Source organism: Herpailurus yagouaroundi, unplaced genomic scaffold, assembly GCF_014898765.1.
Source record: "Herpailurus yagouaroundi ecotype Mexico unplaced genomic scaffold, PumYag 142, whole genome shotgun sequence".
Classification (NCBI taxonomy): Eukaryota; Metazoa; Chordata; class Mammalia; order Carnivora; family Felidae; genus Herpailurus; species Herpailurus yagouaroundi.
The window spans coordinates 48,166,662-48,192,618 of NW_024412397.1; the positions used below are offsets into that span (position 1 = coordinate 48,166,662).

General features: G+C 40.2%; 1 protein-coding gene across 5 annotated transcripts in view; it reads left to right on the forward strand.

Moving 5' to 3' along the window:
- The window catches only part of OSBPL1A (oxysterol binding protein like 1A), a 248,714-nt gene that overhangs the window by 210,733 nt on the left and 12,024 nt on the right, over positions 1-25,957 (forward strand). For all 5 annotated transcript variants that reach the window (XM_040479203.1, XM_040479204.1, XM_040479206.1 and 2 more), the window contains 3 exons: positions 16,088-16,222; positions 17,192-17,289; positions 18,234-18,416. In XM_040479203.1, coding sequence (XP_040335137.1) covers positions 16,088-16,222; positions 17,192-17,289; positions 18,234-18,416 — 416 coding nt within the window. The remainder of the gene's footprint in view (positions 1-16,087; positions 16,223-17,191; positions 17,290-18,233; positions 18,417-25,957) is intronic.

The window sequence follows — 25,957 nt, forward strand, 5'->3', positions numbered from 1 at the left end:
AGAGAGAGAGAGAGAGAGAGAGAGAGAGAGAGAGAGAGAGAGAGAGAATGCCAAGCAGGCCTCATGCTAGGAGCATGGTGCCCATTGTGGGGTTCGATCCCACGAACCGTGATATCATGATCTGAGCCAAAATCAAGAGTTGGACACCTAACCAACTGACTGAGCTACCCAGGCGCCCCAAGTGCAGTGTATCTTGAGAGAAACAAATATCATCATTAGAGTAAGTTTTTAAAAGTAATTTTTGTTATTGACCCCTCCAATATCTGCCTCCTTCCACCCTCCAAAAGAAAATAGTTCAAAACTTAGAAAATGTAATATCTATAATGTTTTTGTACTGAAGTTCAAAACAAAGTCATTTTTAAAAATCCTGCAGTGCGTTTCTGTGATTATTTTTTTCTTTTTCAGATTTTTAAAAGTTTATTTATTTTTGAGAGCGCGTGTGAGCAAGAGAGGGGCAGAGAGAGAGAGGTGGGGGAGAGAGAATCCCAAGCAGGCTCCTCACTGTCAGTGCAGAGCAGAGAGCAGTCAGTGCAGAGCCAATACTAGGCTTAAACCCACAAACCATAAGATCATGACCTGAGCCGAAATCAAGAGTTGGACGCTTAATGGACTGAGCCACCCAGGCGCACCCTACATTTCTATGATTCTGTTGCACTGAACAAACACTTGAGGGGCACCTGGCTGGTTGGGTCAGTGGAACGTGCAACTCTTGACCTCGGGGTTATGAGCTCAAGCTCCATGTTGGGTACAAAGATTACTTAAAAATAAAAATCTTTAAAGAAAAAATAAGTACATGACTTATGAACTCATGATAGATGTTGAGTGTAGAGATTACTTAAAAAAATAAAATCTTAAGAAAATACTCAAACACTTCACTTCCTTTCGATGTGGGCAAATCTCCATTGCAAAAGCCATATACATTTCTTTCAGCCAGCTCTTCCCCGTAACTCCACATTCCCAGTTTCTCAACTCTATAATAAGTCTTAAAAGTAGCGGAGGATATTTGGTATGGAACCATAGCTTTTTATGATGTCTCCGTTGACTTGAGAGCATGCCAGAGCAGAGTGGAGAGTGTGAGTGTCCTGCAGGTGAAAACCTCACAAGTCTACACTGAACTGGGGTCCAGTCCCAACTTTTTAAAAACTTCATGCCCCTTGTGATGATTTGGTTTTATTGTATAGTATCATTGTTCAAAATACATGGCTTTGGGGCAACTCGCTGGCTCAGTTGGTAGAGCATGAGACTCATGATCTTGGGGTGTGAGTTTGAGCCCCATACTGGGTATAGAGATTACTAAAAAATGAAAAAAAAACCCAAAACATAAATACATAGCTTTTATGAACTCATGATGGATGCTTATCTGCCAGGTGTGGTCTAGGTATAATTTGTCTTGATCAGGAAGGAAAGTCTGAGATCTTCTCCTGACGTTGGCCATACTGGACCTCAGTGCCCTGCAGTGCCGTCTCCAGCCGGCTCACTTTGACCCTGTCTTCCATTTCCACATATGTATGCATTTTGCTTTGCTGCTTCTAAAAGAGTATGGATGGAACTGGAGGATATTATGCTAAGTGAAATAAGTCAGAGAAAGACAGATATCCTATGTTTTCATTCATATGTGGAACTTGAGAAACTTAACATAAGACCATGGGGGAAGGGAAGGGGAAAAAATAGGAATAGAAAGGGAGGGAGGTTGGGGCGCCTGGGTGGCGCAGTCGGTTAAGCGTCCGACTTCAGCCAGGTCACGATCTCGCGGTCCGGGAGTTCGAGCCCCGCGTCAGGCTCTGGGCTGATGGCTCAGAGCCTGGAGCCTGTTTCCGATTCTGTGTCTCCCTCTCTCTCTGCCCCTCCCCCGTTCATGCTCTGTCTCTCTCTGTCCCAAAAATAAATAAACGTTGAAAAAAAAAATTGAAAAAAAAAAAAAGAAAGGGAGGGAGGGAGGCAAACCATAAGAGACTCTGAAATACAGAGAACAAACTGAAGGGGGGTGGGGGAAGAGGGGAAAATGGGTGATGGGCATTGAGGAGGGCACTTGTTAGGATGAGCACTGGGTGTCGTATGTAAGCGATGAACCATGGGAATCTACCCCCAAAACCAAGAGCACACTGTATACACTGTATGTTAGTCAACTTGACAGTAAATTATATTAAAAAAATAAAAAGAATATGGAGACTTAGATTTCCAAAACTAATGACATCTTCCTTTGTCCTTCCAATCTGTTTTGGACAGGATTATGTTACTAAATGTTGGATTATACTACATGAAATGAATACTTTACATAACTGATATTCAACTCTAAAACTCTCCTGTGATTGAAGCTTTTACAAAACAGATTCCCAGCTCAGAGCTAATACTGATACTGGTTAGTGGTTTGAAACCTTTCTTCCTTATTTCCTTACTCCCATTGTCCTTTTGTTGAAGGGCTCTGATCTCATAATCCCATTGTCCTGCACTTCCCGTTTTTCTTCTCTTCTCTCTCATCCCTTCAGCGTTTCTCAGCGGGACTCACCCAGAGGTTAGGTCCTGGGTGTTCATGCCTAGTGACTTTCAAAACCAGGGCCAGCACCGGGGTGAGGCCCAGAATTTGAGTAGGCAACCGTGCCCAGGGCTTTGCAGGTGCCAACCCTGTGTTCACTAAATATCTTGGAGTCATAGAATATTAGTGTTGGATTGTTATCAGAAATGAGAAAGGTCTGATATATTATAAATATATATGACCTTTTAAAATGAAAATGTGATATTACTGTTAATGATGTCCAGTGGAACCAAATACCATAGAGATTTCAGTACAAGAGCAAGCTGTTACTTTAAGAGTTGAAAAGTTTACAGTTCCATTTGCTCCTTTGATTCATTCTTCTTCTCCATATTTCCTACACTTTTTATCTTTTAAGGTCTTTTACTGATTATCACACTTTGCTATCACAAAAATACTTATAAAAATAAAAATCAGTGTATATCCTGTGACCTTAAGACTTTAAGTTTCTTTGCGTCTTGTTATTCTTACAAGTATTAATATGTGAGTTATCAAAATAACAAGCATTACAAAATTTATGAAAATATTAACATAAGGGGTGAAATGTTCATAAAATGGATTTTTTCTGCTGGGTTTAGAGATCTGAGAATGTCACCTATCTATTGCTAGAAAGTGATGGACTTTTCAATAACAGTTATGTAATTTTTTAATAGATTCTGGGATTAAAAAACCTTGCTCATATTAGTAGACAGATGGGAGTAGGGATTTGGTGGGGTTTTTGAATCTCGCAATACCGTTCAGTTCTTCAACCCTTTGCCAACTGTATGCCACAAGTTCAGATAACAATGTATTATCAAAAACATTTTTAAAAAGGAGGTTAGAGTGGGAGAGAGCCAAAGCATAAGAGACTCTTAAAAACTGAGAACAAACTGAGGGTGATGGGGGTGGGAGGGTGGGGAGGGTGGGTGATGGGTATTGAGGAGGTCACCTTTTGGGATGAACACTGGGTGTTGTATGGAAACCAACTTGACAATAAACTTCATATATTGAAAAAAAAATTTTTTTTTATGATCCATAAGTTGACAGCTCAATTAGGACTTTCTTCAGTGTTACTGTGAACAAATTTGGAGAAGTCTAACTCGTAGAAGGTCTTCTGAGCCTCCATTGGAGTCATAGGTGCCTTGGTCTCTGGGAAATGTAGCCAGAGAAGCTTTGCCAGGGCTCTCAACTCTTGGTGCACACGTAGCTCTGTCCTCTTACTCACATGTACATTGCAGTAGTGAGACGGGGATGAGAAAATTGAAATATTTTTCGCTGAAACACACCTGTATCAGTATAATAATTTTTGATAAAATGCTTTTATCTTACCGTGAGCTTTACAGTTTTTCCCTCAGAACCACAGATCTAGCTCATTCACTTGATGCAGGGTGCCTGCACACAGCCGTAGAGCCGGTCCATACTCGGACACATCCCAGGTCAACTGGATGTCCTGCCAGGAGTGATGGTATTTTGGGGTTCAGATAAACATGTTAGTATATGTCACTGTGACATCTGTCCCATTCTTGAATTCTAAATCTAAGATTGATACAGACTGAGGTAAGATTTGGAGCTTTGCCAAAGCTGGTACGTGATAAATACTGACTTGAGAGATGGGGAACAGAAACAGCAAAGTAGTTAAACAAAACCTAGCATCTTTACCACCTTCCTTTCCAGTCTTCTGAAATCAGAATACCCTGGTATGGGAGAAATGGCCAGAAGAGCCCTTTTCTGATGTCAGGTCTTTCCCTTAACTGAAACAGGGAAAGTCATGGGGCCCTCATGCAGGTTATGGCGCCTCAGTTAAAGGGGCCTCCCTGATACCAGTACTGTACTTCTACACCTCCCTTCGTTTGGTACCCTAACGAGTTTTACATTTCAGAGTGAGAATACTATACAGTGATTGAGGATGATGTGAGGTGTCCCCCCACCCCACCCCCGTCACAGAAGAGTAGTTGAGGGCAAGTGGGAGAAGAGAAAGCATGACCTCCAATGCAGGTGTCTGCTCAGACCTTCCCATAATTAGGTAAGAGTGCCTGTGGAGGCTGAGCCTCTGGAAATTGGTTCCCTTAAAGCAGCCCCGCCCATGTAGCTACTAGCCAGTCTTTGTGCACCTTGAGTGAATACAGGGTGAAGACTGAGATCCATCCAGGCGTCAGCCAGTACATCTGTTGTCCTTCCACGTTCCTGTCGTGGTTGTCCAGACTTCGGTTAAATGCCTCCCAACTCTGAAAATACTCCGCTACTAGACAGGAAGAATAGGAAAAGAATATCTTTTTGTTCATCTTTTTCCTTGTAGCTTGTCTTCTGTTTTTCTTTCTGTTTTTTACCATTGGTTTGCACCAAGCTGAGCACAGTGTGGTTCAGTTCACACACAAACACATACCCCTTTCCTGCTCCACAGTTCCTTCATTTCCAAGTGTGTTATCTCCCACTCATTCCCCTGTTGTGTTCCCCTTGGGCAGGTCTGTGAGGAACAGTGGTGTGACCGACAGCAGAAGGCATAAGGGCGGGAGGCCTTTTTTAAACTGCTCATCCAGATGGTCCCAGGAGTCTTTTGAGTTCTTCGTGCGGCTGCTTTGGACACAATCAGTGGTATTCAGATAGCAAGAACCTCTCATGCAAGATAAACTAGTAGATAGATGGTAGACATCTTATGGAGGGAGGGGGCTGAGTAGCCCAAGATGTGAAAGAGACCTTTGACCCTCCAAAGCCCTTAAATGTAAGCGGGATGAATGTTTACATCCTTGGTAGCTGTGGGAGGTGGGGCGGTTGGGGGGGGGGGGGGTGGTGAGGAAGGAGCCAGTGCCAACTTCATCTTGCAGAAGGGACATCCAACAAGCAGAACCAAGGCTGCTTCTGGCACTTGCCCAACACTGAGGAGCCTGGAAACCCATTTAGTGCTTGGGTCCCACTCCTGGGTGAGGACTCTGCCTGCACGCTGGCTGCCTGGGCAAACGAGCAGACGAATTTAGCCAGAGACCTAAGTTGAGTTTCTCTCTGTAACCCAGGTCTTAAATATTTGCACAATTGGGTATTACAGTGTTAGAGTTTACAGCTATAAAATATTTTCCATTTTAGCTGGGATCAAACTTGGCCTTGCCTTCAGGTTGTTTATATAGTGCTCCAAAGATGAAGCAAACAGACTTCTCTCTCTCTCTCTCTCTCTTTTTCCCTTTCTCAGTTTGTCAGCAGATGAGAAATTGCAATTAAGAGTTTCTTCAGTTTCATCATTGGTTGCTATTAATTTGCATGGATAAATTTAAACTGTGTTTTTAGCTGGGTCACAGGGTGGAACTGCCTGGCATAAATATTTAATTTTTCAGCCGACTGATGCTCCTGGTGATCAGAGTAGCCTAGTTCACGTTTCTTCCTGAAACTTGACCTTCATAATGTGCGTTGTTTCTTTTCCTATTATTGGAATCTGCACAGTACTAATTAGTATATGGTATCTAGAGAGTCCACTACCAAACTTTATTATATGGGAAGTAAAAGTGAGGTCACTGTAAAATTCCAAAACGGAATGAAATAGGGTTTCTGTCACTTGAGTTTTCATTACATACCTAGGGAACTGTAGATTTTAACAATTAAAAATTTAATATTATTTTAAAATAATTTCACTAATAGAGGCAATAAAATTAAGTCTATTGCTGTATTTTAAGAGTATAAATACTCCTACTCTTCTCATTCTCAGGGTGAGGCTGTTGTTATGGTGGACTGGATTTATGTATATATGTTCTCCAGGATCTTTTCTTTCCTTTGTATTCCCTCTCTGATATTTGGCCCAGATGTGTGCCTTTTCATTTCTCTGAATGCTTACGTTCTGGGCTAACTAAAAGAAGTAAGAAAGAGTTTAAATTATTCTAGATTACAACATTGGATTTAAAGAAGCTTATTTAGATTAGGAGCTTTTCAAATGATTGGAAATAATCTAGCCATTGAATTCATGATAAAACCATGTCCTTTGTGCAGTGGTCTCAGAGTTTACACTACGCCCACTTTCACTGACTCACTAACTCCTATAAAGTCTAGCCAACCAGTGTGAGAGGCCAATGGCTAGTAGACCCTGGATGGTCCTGTCCTTGCCTTTATATTTTCCCCGGGGGTGTGGGGGCTATATGTGAAGAGGTGCAGCATACCCAGCATTGCTTTAGAGATGAAAGATTAAGCCCCTAGGACACGATTCTCATCTGATCCTCTGTAATTAGGGACAAGCTAAAATGCCCTCACCTCCCTATTCCCTCAGGGAATATTTTGTAGTCCTTTTAGTACTTTTTGGGGGGAAAAATCCAGAATCAAGCTTTGAGGTAAAGTTCTTCATTGCTGTAATGAGTACATCTCATCTTGATGTTGTACACAATGAAGTGAAATGTAGAGATGAAGAATGGCACGGTGTGGGTCACATACTAGTCAAGGACATGACTCAAGTCGTCCCCTCCATGAATTCCTGTCTTGGTGATTGGATGGAGCAGCCAGCCGGCCAGCAGAGAGAACCTTACCAGGGGGACTGCAGCCATCCCGTCCTGACTGGGGCTCCAGGGGGAGCAGGGGTCCTTTCCTTCAGTCCCTCACCCTTGAAAGTCAGAGTGCGGAAGCCATGCTGCTTTCTCAATAGCTTTTCTACAGCCCAGGCGACCAGGTGAAGTATCCCAACCTCTGAGGCTCTCTTGCCTCTCTGCATCTGGGAGGACTTGGCACTCTTGCATGCATTCTTAATGGTAATAGCTCACATTTATTGCTCACTTCATGTCTGCCTGGTGCTCTTCTAAGTGCCAAAGATGAATTAACCTGATCTTTACAAGCCCTGTGACGTATGCAATGAAATCCCCATCTGAGGAGAGGTGAGGGACTTACTTGTGGTGACGCAAGTATTAGGTAGCAAGGGGCCTTCAATCTCAGACCCCATTCCTTTTTGTTTTTCTAATTGTGGTAGAATTCACAGCATAAACTGTACCATCTTCACGATTTGTAAGCATGCAGTTCGGTGGCATCAGTACATTTGCCATGTGCAGCCATCACCACCGTCCACCCAGCCTCTTTGTCCTGCAGAACTGACTCTGTACCCATTAAACAGTAACTCCCAGGCCCCTGTCCCAGCTAGCTACCATGCTGCTTTCTGTTCAGAACTCACTCTCTTAGCCACTTCACTGTCCCTGGAGCTTTGGCCTGGACCAACCTGAGCACGTTCTGTCGCTGTTCTTTTTCCCTTATGCTTAGACTTCGCTTTTCTCTCGTACGTTTTATGATTAGCATAATGTCCATGCGTGTGTTCTAAGGCGATCCAGTGTCTGTGGTGCAAGGTTGTTAGCTTCCTTTGGCCAGGCTTGAAAGTATTAGATTTTAAGATAAATCTCTTGTTTTACTCCTGATTAAAAGAGCAATACATGTTCATGTTAGGAAACAGAAAATATGGAAAAGCATAAATAAGGTCATCAAGATTACCTGCACTACCAACTCCTAGAGACAACAGCTGTTAATTTTTTGGTGCTATGACCTCCTAGTATTTGTTGCTATGTCTATAAAACATCTCTTTAAACATGTGGCTTTGTAGCCTAACAACATTTTGCCACATGAACTATTGTGTATCATTAAAAAGAGGGTTTGAGGGGCACCTGGGTGGCTCAGTTGGTTGAGCGTCCGACTTCAGCTCGGGTCACGATCTCGCGGTCTGTGAGTTCGAGCCCCGTGTCGGGCTCTGGGCTGATGGCTCAGAGCCTGGAGCCTGCTTTCGATTCTGTGTCTCCCTCTCTCTCTCTGCCCCTCCCCCGTTCATGTTCTGTCTCTCTGTCTCAAAAATAAATAAAACGTTAAAAAAAAAAAAAAAAAAAAGAGGGTTTGACGTCAAGAAGCTTGTATTCCAGTAGAAGGGTCAGCAAAGTCTAGTGTATTGTGATAAATGCCTGCGTAGGCATAAAGTCCGCAGGCATTGGGACTGCAGAGGAGCATGGAGGGTAGGAGCACCTGCAGTGTACTCTTCTCTCTCTGGGGTGATGAGGACACAGGCAGAGTATAAGATTTTATCCCTCCCTTCAAGAACCGTATTACTGTAGAGTTAGCGAGATGAGCTGACATAACAGTATGCAATCCAACACACGACCAAGAGCTAAATTGTGAGATATAGATTCTGGTATGCTGGGTGTTGGAGGAAGTGAGAAATCAATGAGAACTAGAACAGCTGAGAAGGAGAGACTTGAGCTGACCCTTCAAATATGGGTAGGATCTGTAAGAGGTAAGGGAAGAGAGCAGGGCATCCTTGGTCAGGACTGGCCCTACCAAGTCTTTTAACTCAGTGCCTAAAATAGTGCCTGGCACCTAGTAGATGGTAAATTAATTTTTTTCAGAAGATATTTTGAAAAATTATTTCTAATGTATATTCTATACTGCACATTGGCTGTAGAAGGGATGGGGTTTTTTGATATATAGTTGACAACATTATAAGACATTTAAAGTATATATAAGATGACTGCATATGTTGTGCACTGTGAAAGAATTCCCCTTGAGTTATTTAACACATCAGTCACCTCACATACACACATCTCATCTTACATTCTGTGTGAGAACATTTAAATTCTACTCCCTTAGCAAATTTCACTTATGGAAAACAGTGTTATCAACTATAGTCACCATGTTATACATTAGATCTTTCTATCTTACTCGTCTTACAACTAAAAGTTTGTACTCTTTTAACAATCTCTCCCATATTCACCACCTGCAGCCTCTGGCAACCACCTCCCTACTATGTTTCTATGAGTTTGTTCTTTATTGTGTTGTTATTGTTGGTTGTTTCCACATGTAGGTGATACTATGGAATACTTGTCTCTCTCTGTCCGGCTTATTTCACTTAGCATAAGGCCCTCCAGTTTCATCCGTGTTGTCACAAATGGCAGGATTTTCTTCTTTTGTATGGCCGAATAATACTCCTGGGTGTGTATGTCATTTTCTTGACCCAATGATCACATTTTCTTGATTCATTTATCTGTTGATGGACACTTAGGTTGTTTCCATACTGACTATTCTAAATAATGCTCTAATGAACATGGGGTGCACATGTTTTTTCAAGTTAGTGTTTTCAAAATAAGCCAGTGAAGAAATGGGCAGAAAACATGAATAGACACTTCTCTAAAGAAGACATCCAGATGGCCAACAGGCACATGAAAAGATGGTCAACATCGCTCCCTCATCAGGGAAATACAAATCAAAACCACACTGAGATACCACCTCACGCCAGTCAGAGTGGCTAAAATGAACAAATCAGGAGACTATAGATGCTGGAGAGGATGTGGAGAAACGGAAACCCTCTTGCACTGTTGATGGGAATGCAAACTGGTGCAGCCACTCTGGAAAACAGTGTGGAGGTTCCTCAAAAAATTAAAAATAGATCTACCCTATGACCCAGCAATAGCACTGCTAGGAATTTACCCAAGGGATACAGGAGTGCTGATGCATAGGGGCACTTGTACCCCAATGTTTATAGCAGCACTTTCAACAATAGCTATAGAAATTATGGGAAGAGCCTAAATGTCCATCAACTGACGAAAGAAGATGTGGTTTATATATATAATGGAATACTACTAGGCAACGAAAAAAATGAAATCTGGCCATTTGTAGCAACGTGGTTGGAACTGGAGAGTGTTATGCTAAGTGAAATAAGTCAGGCAGAGAAAGACAGATATCATATGTTTTCAGTCATATGTGGATCCTGAGAAACTCAACAGAAGACGGGGGGGGAGGGGAAGGGGGGAAGAAAAGTTACAGAGAGGGAAGAGACTCTTAAATACTGAGAACAAGCTGAGGGTTGATGGGTAGTGGAGGGGAGGGGAAAGTGGGTGATGGGCATTGAGGAGGGCACCTGTTGGGATGAGCACTGGGTGTTGTATGGAAACCAATTTGACAATAAATTTCATAAAAAAAAAAAAAAAGTCTTTTCATTTCTTTGGGTAAATATCCAGAAGTGGAACTGCTGAATCATAGGGCAGGTCTGTTTTTAATTTCTTAAGATATGTCCATTGTGCTTTGCACAGTGTCTGTACCACTTTACATCCCCCCAGTGGTGTATAAGGGCTCCCTTTTCTCCACATTATTGCCAGCCATTCATCTCTTTTATTTATTTTTTTTTTTTAATTTTTTTTTCAACGTTTTTATTTATTTTTGGGACAGAGAGAGACAGAGCATGAACGGGGGAGGGGCAGAGAGAGAGGGAGACACAGAATCGGAAACAGGCTCCAGGCTCCGAGCCATCAGCCCAGAGCCTGACGCGGGGCTCGAACTCACGGACCGCGAGATCGTGACCTGGCTGAAGTCGGACACCTAACCGACTGCGCCACCCAGGCGCCCCACATCTCTTTTATATAAAAGCCATCCTAACAGGTGGGAGGTGATAATCTCATTGTAGTTTTGATTGGCATTTCCCTGATGATCAGTGGTATTGGGCACCTTTACCTATTGGCCATTTGGATGTCGTCTTTGAAAAAACATCTACTCATTTCCTGTGCCCATTTTTTAATCTTTTTTGTTTCTATTAAGTTGTAAGAGTTTTTTTAATATGTATCTTGGATCCTACCCTCTTATCAGATACGTGATTTGCAAATATTTTCTCCCATCCTGTAGGTTGCTATTTTCATTTTGTTGATGGTTTCCTTTGCTGTGCAGAAGGTTTTCCGTTTGATATGGTCCCAGATGTTTGTTTTTGCCTGTTACTTTTGCTTTTGATGTCAGATTAAAAAAAAAAAAAATCATTACAAGACCTATGATGATCTTACCCCTTGTGTTTTCATCTAGGGGTTATATGGTTACAGTTCTTACATTTAAATCTTTAATCTGTATTGAGTTGATTATTGTGAATGGTGTAAGACAGTGGTCTAGCATCATTCTTTTGTATATGGCTGTCCGGTTTTCCTAGCAACATCTATTGAGGAAACTGTCCTTTCCCCCCATTGTATATTCTTGGCTTCTTTGTCAGAAATTAACCAGATATGTGTGGGTTTATTTCTGGGCTCTCTGTTCCATTTACCTGTGTGGCCAGGTTTGTGCCAGTACCATACTGTGTCAATTACTATAGCTTTGTGATGCTGTTTGAAATCAGGAAGCGTGATGTTAGCTGTGGGCTTGTCATATATGGACTTTATTAGGTTGAGGTATGTTCCCACTTTACCCACTTTGTTAAGAGCTTTATCATGGAAGGATGGTGAATTTTGTTACATGTATTTTTTTTTTTTTTGCATCTAGTGAGGTGATCATACGATTTTAATCATTCATTTTGTTAATGTGGTATATCACATTTATTGATTTGTGGTGTTGAACCATCCTGTATCCTTGGAGTGTATCCACTTGATCAAGTGTATACACTTGATCATGGTGTATATGATCCTTTTAAGGTACTTTTGAATTTGGTCTGCTAATACTTTGTTTGAGGTACTTTGCATCCGTGCTCATCAGATGCACATTCATTGTAGTGTCCTTGCCTGGTTTCAGGATCAGGTTAATGCTAACTTCACAAAATGTATTTGGAAGTGTTCCCTCTACTATTTTTTGAAGGAGTCAGAGAAGTACATTCTGGCAGAATTTACCAGTGAAGCCATGTGATCCTGGACTTTTGTTTGTTGGCAGACTTTTGATTACTGTTTCAGTCTCCTTATTGATAATTTGTCCAGATTTTCTCCTTTTTCATGATTTCATTCTGTAGGGTATGTATTTCTAGGAATTCATCCATTTCTTCGAAGATTTCCAATTTGTTAGTATGTAATTGCTCGTAGTAGTTTATGAGCCTTTGCAGTTTTTCCATGTATTTTTTTTAATTGAACTGTAGTTGATATACAATGTTACACTGGTTGCAGGTGTACAGCGTGGTGATTCAACGAGTCTACACATTATGCTGTGCTCACCACAAGTGTAGCTACCACCTCTCACCACACATTACATATGTTACATTGCTTACCTTCCCTGTGCTGTACCTTTTTCCCCATGACTTATTTATTTCATAGCTGGAAGCCTCTGTCTCCCACTCTCCTTCACCCATTTTGCCCATATGATCCTCTGTATTTTTATGGTATCGATTATGTCTTTCCTTTTATTTATTATTTTATTTGAATTCTTTTTTCTGTTGGCTTTTTAGTCTCTATTTCATTTATTTCCCTTCTGATCTTTGTTACATCCTTTTTTCTAGTACCTTTGGCCTTAGTTTGTTCTTTTTCTATCTCCTTTAGGTGTAAGGTTAGACTGTTTATTTGAGATTTTTCTTGCTGCTTGAGGTAGTCCTCTATTGCTGTAAACCTCCCTCCTAGAATTGCTTTTGCTGCATCCCATCAGCTTTGGCATGTTGTATTTCCATTTTCATTTGTCTCAAGATATTTCTTGATTTTCCCTTTGAATTTGGTTCTTTGACTGATTGGTTATTCAGTAGTATGTTTTAAATCTCACATAGTTGTGAATTTATGTGGTTTTTTTTGTTACAATTAATTTTTTTCTTCTTCTTAAAGTTTTACTTGTTTAAGTAGTCTCTACAGCCCAAGTGGGGCTCAAACCCTTGACCCCTAGATTGAAGTGCATGCTCTTCCAACTGAGCCGGCCAGGCACCCCTCTTGTAATTCATTTCTAATTTCATACTCTTTTGGCTCAAAAAGTTGCTTGATATCAATTGAATCTTCTTAAATTTATTAAGACTGGTTTGTGCCTAATGTATAATCTGTCCTGGAGAATGTTTTTTGGGCATTTGAGAAGAGTATGTATTTTGCTGCTGTTCAGTGGAATGTTCTGTAGATGTCTGTGGGGTCTGTCTGGCCTAACATGTCATTTAAGTCCATTGTTTCTTTTTTGATCATCTGTCTAGGGATCTGTCCGTTGCACGTAGAGTATTGAAATCCCCTACGTCTAACGTATTGCTGTGTAATTACATAGCAGTATATCCCAAATAGTTGATGGTGCTTCGTTTCTGGGTAAAGGAGCATTTTCATTTTTCCTTCAAGAGTTATGTATTCCTCTATGATTTTTTTTTAATGTTTACTTATTTTGAGAGAGAGAGAGAGAGTGTGCAAGTGGGGAAGGGGCAGAGAGAGGGAGACATAGAATCCAAAGCAGACTCCAGGCTCTGAGCTGTCAGCACAGAGCCCAACATGGGGCTTGAACTCATGAGCCATGAGATCATGACCTGAGCCGAAGTCAGATGCTCAACTGACTGAGCCACCCAGGCACCCTTGTGTTTTGTTTTGTTTTGTTTTGTTTTGTTTTGTTTTGTTTCTTTAAAGAAAGAAAACAAAGAAGGTATTTAAAAAAAATTTTTTTAACGTTTATTTATTTTTGAGACAGACAAAGCATGAACGGGGGAAGGGTCAGAGAGAGGGAGACACAGAATCTGAAACAGGCTCCAGGCTCTGAGCTGTCAGCACAGAGCCCGGCGCGGGGCTCAAACTCACGGACCATGACCTGAGCCGAAGTCAGCTGCTTAACAGGCGCCCCAAGGAAGGTTTTGTTTTGTTTTTTTTTTTTTTAATCTTTATTTATTTTTGAGACCGAGAGAGACAGAGCATGAACGGGGGAGGGTTAGAGAGAGGAAGACACAGAATCTGAAACAGGCTCCAGGCTCTGAGCTGTCAGCACAGAGCCTGACGCGGAGCTCGAACTCATGGACCGCAAGATCATGACCTGAGCTGAAGTCGGCCGCTTAACCGACTGAGCCACCCAGGCGCCCCAGAAAGGTATTTTTACTTTTTTTTAAAATTTTTTTCAACGTTTTTTATTTATTTTTGGGACAGAGAGAGACAGAGCATGAACGGGGGAGGGGCAGAGAGAGAGGGAGACACAGAATCGGAAACAGGCTGCAGGCTCCGAGCCATCAGCCCAGAGCCTGACGCGGGGCTCGACCTCACGGACCGCAAGATCGTGACCTGGCTGAAGTCGGACGCTTAACCGACTGCGCCGCCCAGGCGCCCCAAAAGGTATTTTTAAATAGAAGGAAGAGAGCTTGAGACATCTCATTGGAGATAAACATTGGTAGTCCCAGTTTTCTGACGTGGGCCCCATCAGTGAATTTCTGGACTTACTGAGATCTCCAAGTGTATATAGCGCAGTTTTCTTTATCTCTTTCTGTGTTCGTATTCTCCCTTGTCTCCCCAGTGAGACAGCAATAGACTTCCCACTTCTGTTAATTACGTTGAGCTGTTACATGTCTGTCTGTTCTGCAATACTTTATGGTAATGAATGAGCTTAATGTTTCTTTTTTTTTTTAATTTTTTTTTCAATGTTTTTATTTATTTTTGGGACAGAGAGAGACAGAGCATGAACGGGGGAGGGGCAGAGAGAGAGGGAGACACAGAATCGGAAACAGGCTCCAGGCTCTGAGCCATCAGCTCAGAGCCTGACGTGGGGCTCGAACTCACGGACCGCGAGATCGTGACCTGGCTGAAGTCGGACGCTTAACCGACTGCGCCACCCAGGCGCCCCGAGCTTAATGTTTCTAATGCACTCTAGTTGTAGTCTTGTGAAAGTTATATTACTTTTAATTGTATGGATTAGTAAGAACGTGGATATTGAGGAGGGGAAAGTCAGCTAAGGCAGGTGGCATTCAACTTGGATGGCACCTTGGGAATGTTCACCTGGCCTGTAGCTTTAGTCAGTAAAATTTATGAAAGACCTGATTTCCAAAGGAAACATAACTAATGGTAGGTGAAGGGTTGAGAAGATCATCCGAATATCCTAGAGAATACCAAGATAAGTATGTTACATAATGAATTTTTTAAAGACCTAATGATGCTGTTGTTTGCTGGCAGGATAGGGTATACAGGGTTGAAACTTCAAGTCAGAGACCACCCCCCTCCCTCCCCCCCGCCCAATCATTACATTATTTTTGGAAGTCTACTGTGATTGTGTCATTCTAGCAGACAGAATTTAAAGCCTATTCTGTAATGTGTACAATAGCCTTCTAGTACCTAGTCCACAAAGTAGAGTAGATTTGCACGCTCAGGAAACCTCAATGTTGTTCAAAAACAGCCTGAAATTTCTTTCAGCTTTGATCATTAGCTCACTATGAAGATTTTTGGTTTTGGGGGCCCCATCATCTTTCTATCCCATTTCCAAATTTTTTTTACGTTTATTTATTTTGAGAGAGAGAGGGAGAGAACATGAGCAGGGGTGGGGTGCAGGGAGAGAGAATCCCAAGCAGGCTCTGTGCTCTCAGCGCAGAGCCTAATGCAGGGCTCAGTCTCCCTGTGAGATCATGACCTGAGCCAAAATCAAGCGTCAGATGCTTAACAGACTGAGCTGCCCAGACGCCCCCCATTTCCTAATTCTCATCTAAGGCAGATTTATTAATAGTTGTTATCTAATGCTCACCAGATCATGAGCTCCTTGAAGAGAAGGAGAATGTGTGGGGAGTGTTTATATTTCCTTCGAGGCCTAGAACAATATACTCCATATTGCCCTCTGGGAAAGATTTGTGAAAGTGAACTGATGCTAATTCAGTTTCATGGGCTGCAATTTTCCGTTACTTCCTTCCCAGGAGACATGTGAGATAAAGATACCAGCAGGTAAGTTTGTCATATATATTGTCATGTGTATTGACATCACCATTTCCATTTTCTTGTTAAATAGGAACTATCCAAGATCACCATGCCAGTTATATTTAATGAGCCTTTGAGCTTCCTACAACGACTCACTGAATATATGGAACATACATACCTCATCCACAAGGCCAGTTCATTTTCTGATTCTGTGGAAAGGATGCAGGTATGTGTCAAGCACTGAAAGGGTTTAAATCTCAGAGACTTCTCTGCCACCTCCACCCCCGAAACATACACAAAATTCATGTTCAATCCAGCGTGAGATTGGGAAATGTTATTAAAACTTAGAATATTTGGAGTGTCCTCTGTGTTCCTTCCCCTGCCATCCTCTGGCCAGAGTGCCACCACAGTGGGAAGACGAGTGACAATTGGAAGAGAAGCAGAAGGTGGTCCATAACCAAATCGGATGTTGGTGAGCTGTTTCTGAGTCTTCATTTTAGAAAGTAATGTGTTGGGAGAAACAGCTCAAGTTTTCTTCTTTCACACTTTCTTAGAGTATTTCCGAGAAGGAGTGAACACACACGTACATACACAAATATGTATATTTATGCTTATGTGTGTAATTAACTTACACACTATTCTAGATTAAAACAAAAGATAACAAGGAATTGCACTTTGTAATTTTGTTTTGGATAGAAGATGCTTACATGATGTGTACAGATGGATTAGTTACAGGCAGAGCAGAATAGACACATTGTTCTCCAGACAAAGCAATAGCATTCTAAACAGAATCTTTCTGTTCTTTCATTTATATAAATCAGCTTTCCCCAACCTCCTGGGACTTAATACCAATTTGTTTAGTTTTATCTCTTTTTCCCTATCCTCAAATTGTGCTTTTAGAAATTTTAAGGGAATTAAAAGTAATTTGGGGTTTGAGAGTTTTTTAAGTTCTTGAGTGAATTTGTAACACTCAGGGTGTTACAAAAACCATAGCTCAGAATGACTATAGCAGAGACTCAGTATTTTTCATTTTGAATACACACACTTGCATATTAAGTTGCTAGAGATATATTAAAAATCCAAAGTAATTAAACTCCTCAAAATAATTTTGTAATTATTATCTTCAAGATTTCAGTTCCTTAAAGAATGGGGAGCAAGTGAGGCTATCTTTAACTTCTAATGCTGTGTTCCACAGTGTGTAGCTGCATTTGCTGTATCTGCTGTTGCTTCTCAGTGGGAACGCACTGGAAAGCCTTTCAACCCACTTCTGGGAGAGACTTACGAATTAGTTCGGTAAAGATCTTTCCTTCACTCTTTGAGATGGGTAGTTGACTTTGCGTGATACATGTAGCTTTTTAGGTGAAGAGGAAAAAAACATATATATTTTTTAATGTTACCAACATTTGCATTCCTGGAGCAAGTTAACAATTTTGATGTTTGTTTCTCTTTTAGAGACTCTGTCAGAAATGTGGAAACATGCATAAAATGCACCATTATAAGAAGTAATTAAGCGATTTCAATATTACTGATCATGTGGGATTAATTATTCTTTTCTCCTTACATAGATCATGTGATTGGAATTTTTTTAATACCCATATCAAATATAGTAACATAAATGTGTACTGTTGGCATAAAGGCAATGACACATCTATAGATGCACTTCTGTTTGCCTGTTTCTTGATCCACAATTAAGGAATTCATTTGGCTTCCCTTTTTGTACAAGTTTGGATACTATTTATTATTTTTTTTAATTTAATTTCTTTTTAATGTTCATTGGTTTTTGAGAGAGAGGATTGAGCCGGGGGAGGGGCAGAGAGAGAGGGAGACACAGATCTGAAGTGGGCACCAGGCTCTGAGCTGTCAGCACAGAGCCCGACGTGGGGCTCGAATCCACAAACCACATGATCATGCCCCGAGCTGAAATTGGACACTCAACTAACTGAGCCACCCAGGCGCCCCAATAGCATGTATTTTCTAAACGTTTGGAAGGGTGGGGACACATTAGATTCCTCTATCCTAGTATCAGCGGAAGAAGTTTAAATTTACATGGCTCATATTGGCAATTCATGCAGGTCACCCAAATTCATGTGTGTGTTCTTTAATATTTTCAAGTAGCTAGAATCTGCTGCTTTAATACTTTTACATTGCCTTTTGACTGAAACGAAAGTGATGTACACGTTACATGATAAGAGTTAATTACAGTGTTGCTTTTTTTTTTTTTCTTTTTAAATCTCAAGAGATGACCTTGGTTTCAGACTCATCTCGGAGCAGGTCAGCCATCACCCACCCATTAGTGCATTTCATGCTGAAGGATTAAACAACGATTTCATCTTTCATGGCTCGATCTACCCCAAACTGAAGTTCTGGGGCAAGAGTGTAGAAGCAGAACCCAAAGGAACCATCACTTTAGAGCTCCTTGAGTGAGTTGGAATCAAGCCATTAAACTCTTTTCATGTCTGTCTACACTTACCCACAGACCTGACAGTGTTGTTCTAAAGTTGGAGAAAAAGAAACAGCTTATAAACAGTGTAAATTATCCACTTTCTGTAAAAGAATTGAGAAACAGGGCAATAGCCGTTGTTTTTCAATATAGGTATATATAAAAAGTTTAAGTTAATGTTTGGATCTATTTTAAGATAGAATGGAATCAATTATTCCATGGTAGTTCTTAAGGAAGATGCTTTCTGTACATCTTGGTGATGTTTTCTTTATCCATCTTTCAAAATGAATAGATAAAGAAAATGTGGAATATATATACAACGGAATACTACTCAGCGTTGTTGCCACTTGCAACAACGTGGATGGAACTAGACTGTATTATGCTAGGTGAAATAAGTCAAAGACAGGTGTCATATGATTTCAATCATATGTGGAATTTAAGAAAACAGATAAACGGGAAAGGAAGGAAAAATACAATAAAAACACAGAGGGAGGCAAACCATAAGAGACTCTTAAATACAGAGAACAAACTGAGGGTTACTGAAGGGGAGGTGGGTGGGGGGATGGGTTAAATGGGTGACAGGCATAAAGGAGGACACCTCTTGGGATGAGCACTGGGTGTCATGTGTAAGAGATGCATCACTGTGTTCTACTCCTGAAACCAAGACTACAGTGTATGTTAACTAACTTGAATTCAAATTAAAAAAAAAAAAAAATCAGTGTTCAAAAAAAAAATTCACTTTGAGAAATATGGAAATCATAATTGTGTGGCCCATCTTAGACATTAGGTAAATTTGAAATTTCTCTTCTTTTGCAATAGAAAAAAAAAAGATTAGCATGGAATATCTTTCCATTTATTTGTGTCTTCCCATTTCTTTCATTAATGTCTTGTAGTTTTCAATGTACAGGTCTTTCACTTCTTGGCTAAATTTATTCCTAGGTCTTTTATTCTTTTTGATTTAGTTATAAATGGGATTATTTTCTTAATTCTGTGCTCACATATTATAAGAATTAATACTGTTAATATATCCATACTACCCAAAGCAATCCACAGATTCCATGTAAATCCTATCAAAATTCCAGTGACATTTTTCACAGAGACAGAACAGTTTTTCTAAGTGTATATTTATTTATTTTTGAGAGAAAGAGATCACAAGCTGGGGAGGGGCAGAGAGAGAGAGGGAGATGCAGAATCTGAAGCAGGCTCCAGACTCTGAGCTGTCAGCACAGAGCCCAATGCAGGGCTCGAACCCACAAACCGTGATATCATGACCTGAGCTGAAGTTGGACTCTCAACCAACTGAGCCACCCAGACGCCCCTAGAACAAACAGTTTTAGAATTGGTGTGGAACCATAAAAGATCCAGAAAAGCCAAAGCAGTCTTGAGAAAGAAGAACAAAGCTGGAGGCATCACACTTCTTGATTTCAAACTATTTTACAAAGCTATGGTAATTAAAACAGTGTAGTATTGGCATAAAAACATAAAGATAAGACGGATGGAACAGAACAGCCCAGAAATAAATCTATGCCTATATATATGGCCAGTTTATGAAAAAGGAAGCAAGAATATACAATGAGGAAAGGACAGTGTCTTCAGTAAATGATGTTGGGAAAGCTGGACAGCCACATGCAGAAGAATGAAACTGGACAGTTTCTTACACAAGTTAACTCAAAATGGATCAAAGACTTGAATATAAGTCTATAAACTCCCTAGAAGAAAACATAAGTGATGAGGTCCTTGACATCGGTCTTGCTGAAGACTTTTTCAATCTAACATCAAATGAAAAAGCAAAAAAAAAAAAAAAAAAGTGGGACTACATCAAACAAAAAACTTCTGCACAGCAAAGGAAACCATCAACAAAATGAAAAAGCAACCTACAGAATGGAAGAAAGTATTAGCAAATCATATATATCTGATAAGGGGTTAACATCCAAAATATGTAAAGAACTCCTACAACTCAATGGCAAAACAAACAATTTGATTTAAAAATGGGCAGAGCGGACCTGAGTAGATATTTTTCCAAAGAACACACAGAGTTGGCCAACACGTACATGAAAAAATGGTCTGCACCACTAATCATTAGGGAAATGCAAATCAAAACCATAGTGAGATACTGTTCCACACCTATTAGAATGACTAGTGTCAAAAAGACTAAAAATAACAAGTGTTGGTGAAGATGTGGGGAAAGGGGAACCCTTGTACACTGTTGGTGTGAATAAAAACTTGTACAGCCATTCTGGAAAATAGTATGGAGATTCCTCAAATTAAAAACAGAACTACCACATTATCCAGCAATTCTACTTCTGGATATTTACCGAAGAAAATGAAGTGCCTATATGGAAGTGTCCATCCATGGATTAATAAAATGTGGGGTGTATATGTGTGTATATACACCATATACAACACAATGGAGTATCAGCCATAAAAATAAATGAAATCTTGCCATTTGCACAACATGGATGGGCTTTGAGGGCATTATGCTAAGTGAAATAAGTCAAAGACAAATACTATATGAGCTCTGTTACATGTGGAAATAAGTAAGTAAATAAATAAAAATTTACAATAACAAAAAAAAAAAAAGCTCTGGGGTACCTGGGTAGCTCAGTCAGTTGAGTGTCTGACTCTTGATTTTGGCTCGGGTCTTGATCTCACAGCGTGTGAGATCAAGCCCTGAGTCACAGTCTGTGCTGACTTCACAGAGTCTGCTTGGGATTCTCTCTGCCTCTCCCCAGAAAATGCTTGCATTCTCCCTCTCCCTCCCTCCCTCCTTCCCTCCCTCCGTCTCTCTCTCTCTCAAAAATAATAAATAAACGTTAAAAAAAAAAACAAAACAAGCTCATACATACAGAAAGCAAATTGGTGGCTACCAATGGTACAAAGTAGGAGATGAAAGAAATGGGTGAACTATTTTTGTTTTTCACTTAAATAAATTGAATAAATTTTTAAAAGAAAAAAGTTAGATTTAAATTCAAAGGTGGTTCCTCTTTTAGTTTAAATGGAATGAGCACCCTATAGTCTATCTTTTCTAGTGATTTTAACTGGTCAGAAGACATAAAGCAACTATCTGAGGACTCTGAAGAGTAAAGAATCACAGACTGGGGAGAGAAATAAGAACCTGAAGACCAATATGGCAGGTTCCTGGTTTTATTCACTCTACCCAACCACTGTCGCCTGGCTTACAGTCAGAGCAGCTCAGACCTTAGAACCAGACAGTGGAGGCAGACAGAAACAGTTTCAGAAGAAGCCATCTGTTTCTGGTTAGAACAGCTAAAAAGAGGCCTTTGCAGGATGTAGAAAGGAGGGAAAATCCTTTTCAGTTTTCTCTCCCAGCCTTGCCCCAGAGCAAGCTCCAGGTCCCACAGCTACATTCCTGGAGTGGCAGCAGCAGCCACAGAAGTACCTAAATCTCGGGAAAGGTCCTCCTTGGCCAGAGGAACTGGATAAAGGCCAAACAGAGCGAGGAGAATCCCTGTTACTTTTTCTCTTTCTTTTCTCTTTGCCCCAGAGGAAGACTCACTTGTGGGAAATGCAAGACAGAGCAGGAACGCTTTAAAACCCCAGCTTGCTAGGCAAAGGCCAGAGGAAAGACTCCTCTGGTATCTACAAGTATGGAGGGAGGAGGGAGATCAAGAAAGGGATCCCATTAAGCAGTGTATGAGTTCCAGGCTCACCCTTAATACTTATGCATTGCAGTGACCCGAAGTGGCACACCAAAGGCCTTTAGATCTGAACTGCTGTGTGGATCAGTGCCCAGGTCCCCAACTGGCTATTGAGGGAAATAATAGATCTGAATAGCACTACAAAGGCTACAAAATTAAACTGACACCACAATCAAAGGCAACAGAAACTGGGTTGGGACTTGTGACCTGAAATTATGTTAACAGTACAAACAAAAATCAGTATTCTCTGGAACATTTTAAGGGTGCCCAGAATCGCCTATTATTAAAATGTCTAGAATACAATTCCAAAATCATTCGACTTACAAGGAAACAGGAAAATCTCAGTAACTCATGATGGAAAAGACAAACAATAGGCTCTAGCCCCAAGATGAGTCAGGTATTGAAATTCGTATCAAATACTTTAGAGCGGCTTTCATAACTGTGCCCCATGAGATAAACATGAACATGCTAAAAATGAATAGGAAGACATTTTAGCAAAGAAATAGAAGTATGTCTGGAAATTTTAATACTGAAAGTTATAGTGACAAATACAAAAACTGAGATAGGCTGAATGGAATGAAGCTGATAAAGTATGTCCAGGGTCTGTATGAACACTACACAGTATTGATGAAAACAAAGGATATTTGGGTAACAGAAGATAGACTGTTTCAATATATTTGGAAGCCTTGATATAGTTAAGATGTCCATTCTCCCCTAATTGACCAATTAACAATATTAATCCAAATAATAAGTCCCAGGATGATTTTTTTGGTATAGAGAAGTTGACCAAAATTTGTATGGAAAGGCAAATAAAAAAAGAATAGCCAAAACAATTTTGAAAAGGAAGAACAATCGATGGCCTCCCATTTCCCAATTTTAAGACTTAACTCTAACAATCGAGATCAAGAAACCGTGGTATTGGCAAGAGGGTAGGGATGTACATCATTGGAACAGGTCAGTTGAGAAATTGACTTATAGAAGTATGGTCAGTTGATTTGTAACAAAGGTGCAAACACAGTTCAGTGAAGGGTAGTCCTTTCTACAAATAGTGTAGAAACAGTTTGACATGCGTATTTAAAAAATGAATCTCGGGGCGCCTGGGTGGCTCAGTCGGTTGAGCGTCCGACTTCGGCTCAGGTCATGATCTCGCGGTCTGTGAGTTCGAGCCCCACGTCCGGCTCTGTGCTGACAGCTCAGAGCTTGGAGCCTGCTTCAGATTCTGTTTCCCTCTCTCTGCCCCTCCCCCACTCATGCTCTGTCTCTCTCTCTCTCTCTCTCTCTCTCTCTCTCTCTGTCAAAAATAACATTTAAAAAAAAATGAATCTCAATTCCTATCTCCCACCTTATCCAAAAATGAACTCAAAATCATAGATTAAAATGTACAACTGTAAAGCTTTTGGAAGAAAACAGAAAATCTTTATGGCTTTGGATTAGGCACTGACCTCTTACAGATACATACCAAAGCACAATCTAGAAAAGGCAAAATTGATAAATTAGATTTTTATCAAAATGAAAAACTTTTGCTTTGCTTTGTGAAAGACACACTTCAGAAAATGAAGAAGAGAAGCTGTAGATGGGTAAACATTTGCAAATCATATATCCAACAAAGGACCTGTATCCAGGATATATAAAGAATTCTCAAAATTCAGCACTAAGACAGTAGAGCAACTCCGTAAGAAATTGGGCAAACAACATGAACAGATACTCACCAAAAGATATACGTAAGTGGCAAACACATGAGAAGATCTCAATTGCCTTAGTCATTAGAGAAATGCAAAGTTATAATCACAGCGAGATACCACTATACATCTATTAGAATGGCTAAAATAAAAATTTTTTAAACAGATAATACCAGCTCCTAACAAGGATTTCGTATAACGAAGTATTGTTGGTGGGAATATAAAGCGGTAGTCACCCTGGAGAGCAGTGTGGCAGTTTCTTATAAAGTTAACGATAGGTTTACCATGCAACTCAGCAGTCCCCTCCTGTGTATTTATCTAGAGGATGAAAATTTATGTTGTCACAAAAACCTGCACACAAATGTTTATAACAACAGTATTAATAACCATGAAAAACTGGACGTTCCTCAAAAAATTAAAAATACAACTACCATACCATCCAGTAATTGCACCACTGGATATTTACCAGAATACAAACACACGAATTGAAAGGGGTATATGTACCCCGTGTTTATTGTAGCATTCTGCACAATAGCCAGATTATGGAAGCAGCTCAGGTGTCCATCAGACATATAGATGAAGAGATGTGTCCAAATTAATGTTATGCAGCCATAAAAAAAAGAATGAAATTTTGCCAATTGCAACGACGTGGATGCATCTGGAGAGTATAATACTAAGCAAAATAAGCCAGTCAGAGGAAGACAGCTACCATATTATTTCACTCATATATGGAATTTAAAAAACAAAGGGAGAAAAGAAACCAAACAATCAGACTCTTAACCATAGAGTACAAACTGATGGTTACCAGAGGGGTTGGGGGGTGGGAGCATGGGGGAAACAGGGGAAGGGGATTAAGAGTACACTTATGATGAGCACTGAGGAATATATGGAAGTGTTGAATCACTATACTGTACACCTGAAACTAACATAACACTGCATGTTAACCACACTGGAATTAAACTTTTTAAAATAAATTTAAAAAATAACAATAATAATTGCTCAAAACTAAAAGCAGCCCAAAATCTTTCAGTGAGTGAATGGTTAAATGTGGCACATCCATACAGTGGAATACTACTCAGAAATAACAAATTATTGATACATGGGATTTCAAATGCATCATAACAAATGAATCCCAAGAAGTTGCATAATATATCATGTCCTGTATATGGCATTTGGGGAAAGTCAGTGGAGAACAGATGCACTGTATAAGGATGAGGTATGAATTAGGGATTCAGGAATTAGGTAGAGGGGAGACCTTGACTGTACCAGGGGCATGAGTGAATTTGGGAGGCTGTGACTGATCTATGTTCCGATTGTGGTGGTTACAAAGGTCTATCCATGCATTAAGCTCCTAGAATAATATGCTAGCAAAAGTGAATTTTGCTGTTTGTAAATGAAAAATACATGTAAAAAACACAAATGTATGAAGATGTGAAACAAATGTTTTCAAAAGGAAAGGATGTGTAAAATTGGTGCTTATTGACATAAGTTTTTCTCTTTGGTGAGCTGGAAGGTACTCTTCTGGTTAGTCATAAATAGACCTTCATTTTTATTTTCCAACTCCAATTTTTTTTTTTTAATGTTCTCACCAAACTTTTGAATGCCTAAGATGAGGACAGGCATACATAGGAGGTATTGAAGGCCTGATTCCAGACTACTGCAGTAAAGCAAGTCGGATGAATTTTCTGGTTTCCCAGTGCATTTGGAACTTATGTGAGATCTATATTATAGTCTTATTAAGCGCACAATAGCATTATATCTAAAACAAAAAAAAATCCAAATACATCTTAATATCTTACTGCTAAAAATGCTAGCTGTTTGAGCTTTCAGTGAGTCATAATCACAGATTACTATAACATATATAGCAATAAATGAAAAACTTTGAAATACCATAAGAATTGCCAAAATGTGACCCAGAGACATGAAGTGAGCAAATGCTATTGTAAAAATTATGCCAATAGACTTGCTCAATGCCCGGTGCCACAAACCTTCAATTTGAAGAAGAAAAAAAAAAAAAAAAGCCGCAGTATCTGCCAAGTACAATAAAACAAGATACACTGGTATATACATAGTTTATTTGGAGTTCGGTGAAAGTTTAGGTTTTTCTCTTAAGCTTCTATATCCTTTTAAGAAACAGCAAGAGTAGTTAGACAATAACCCATTTTATTGTGAGTTTACATCAA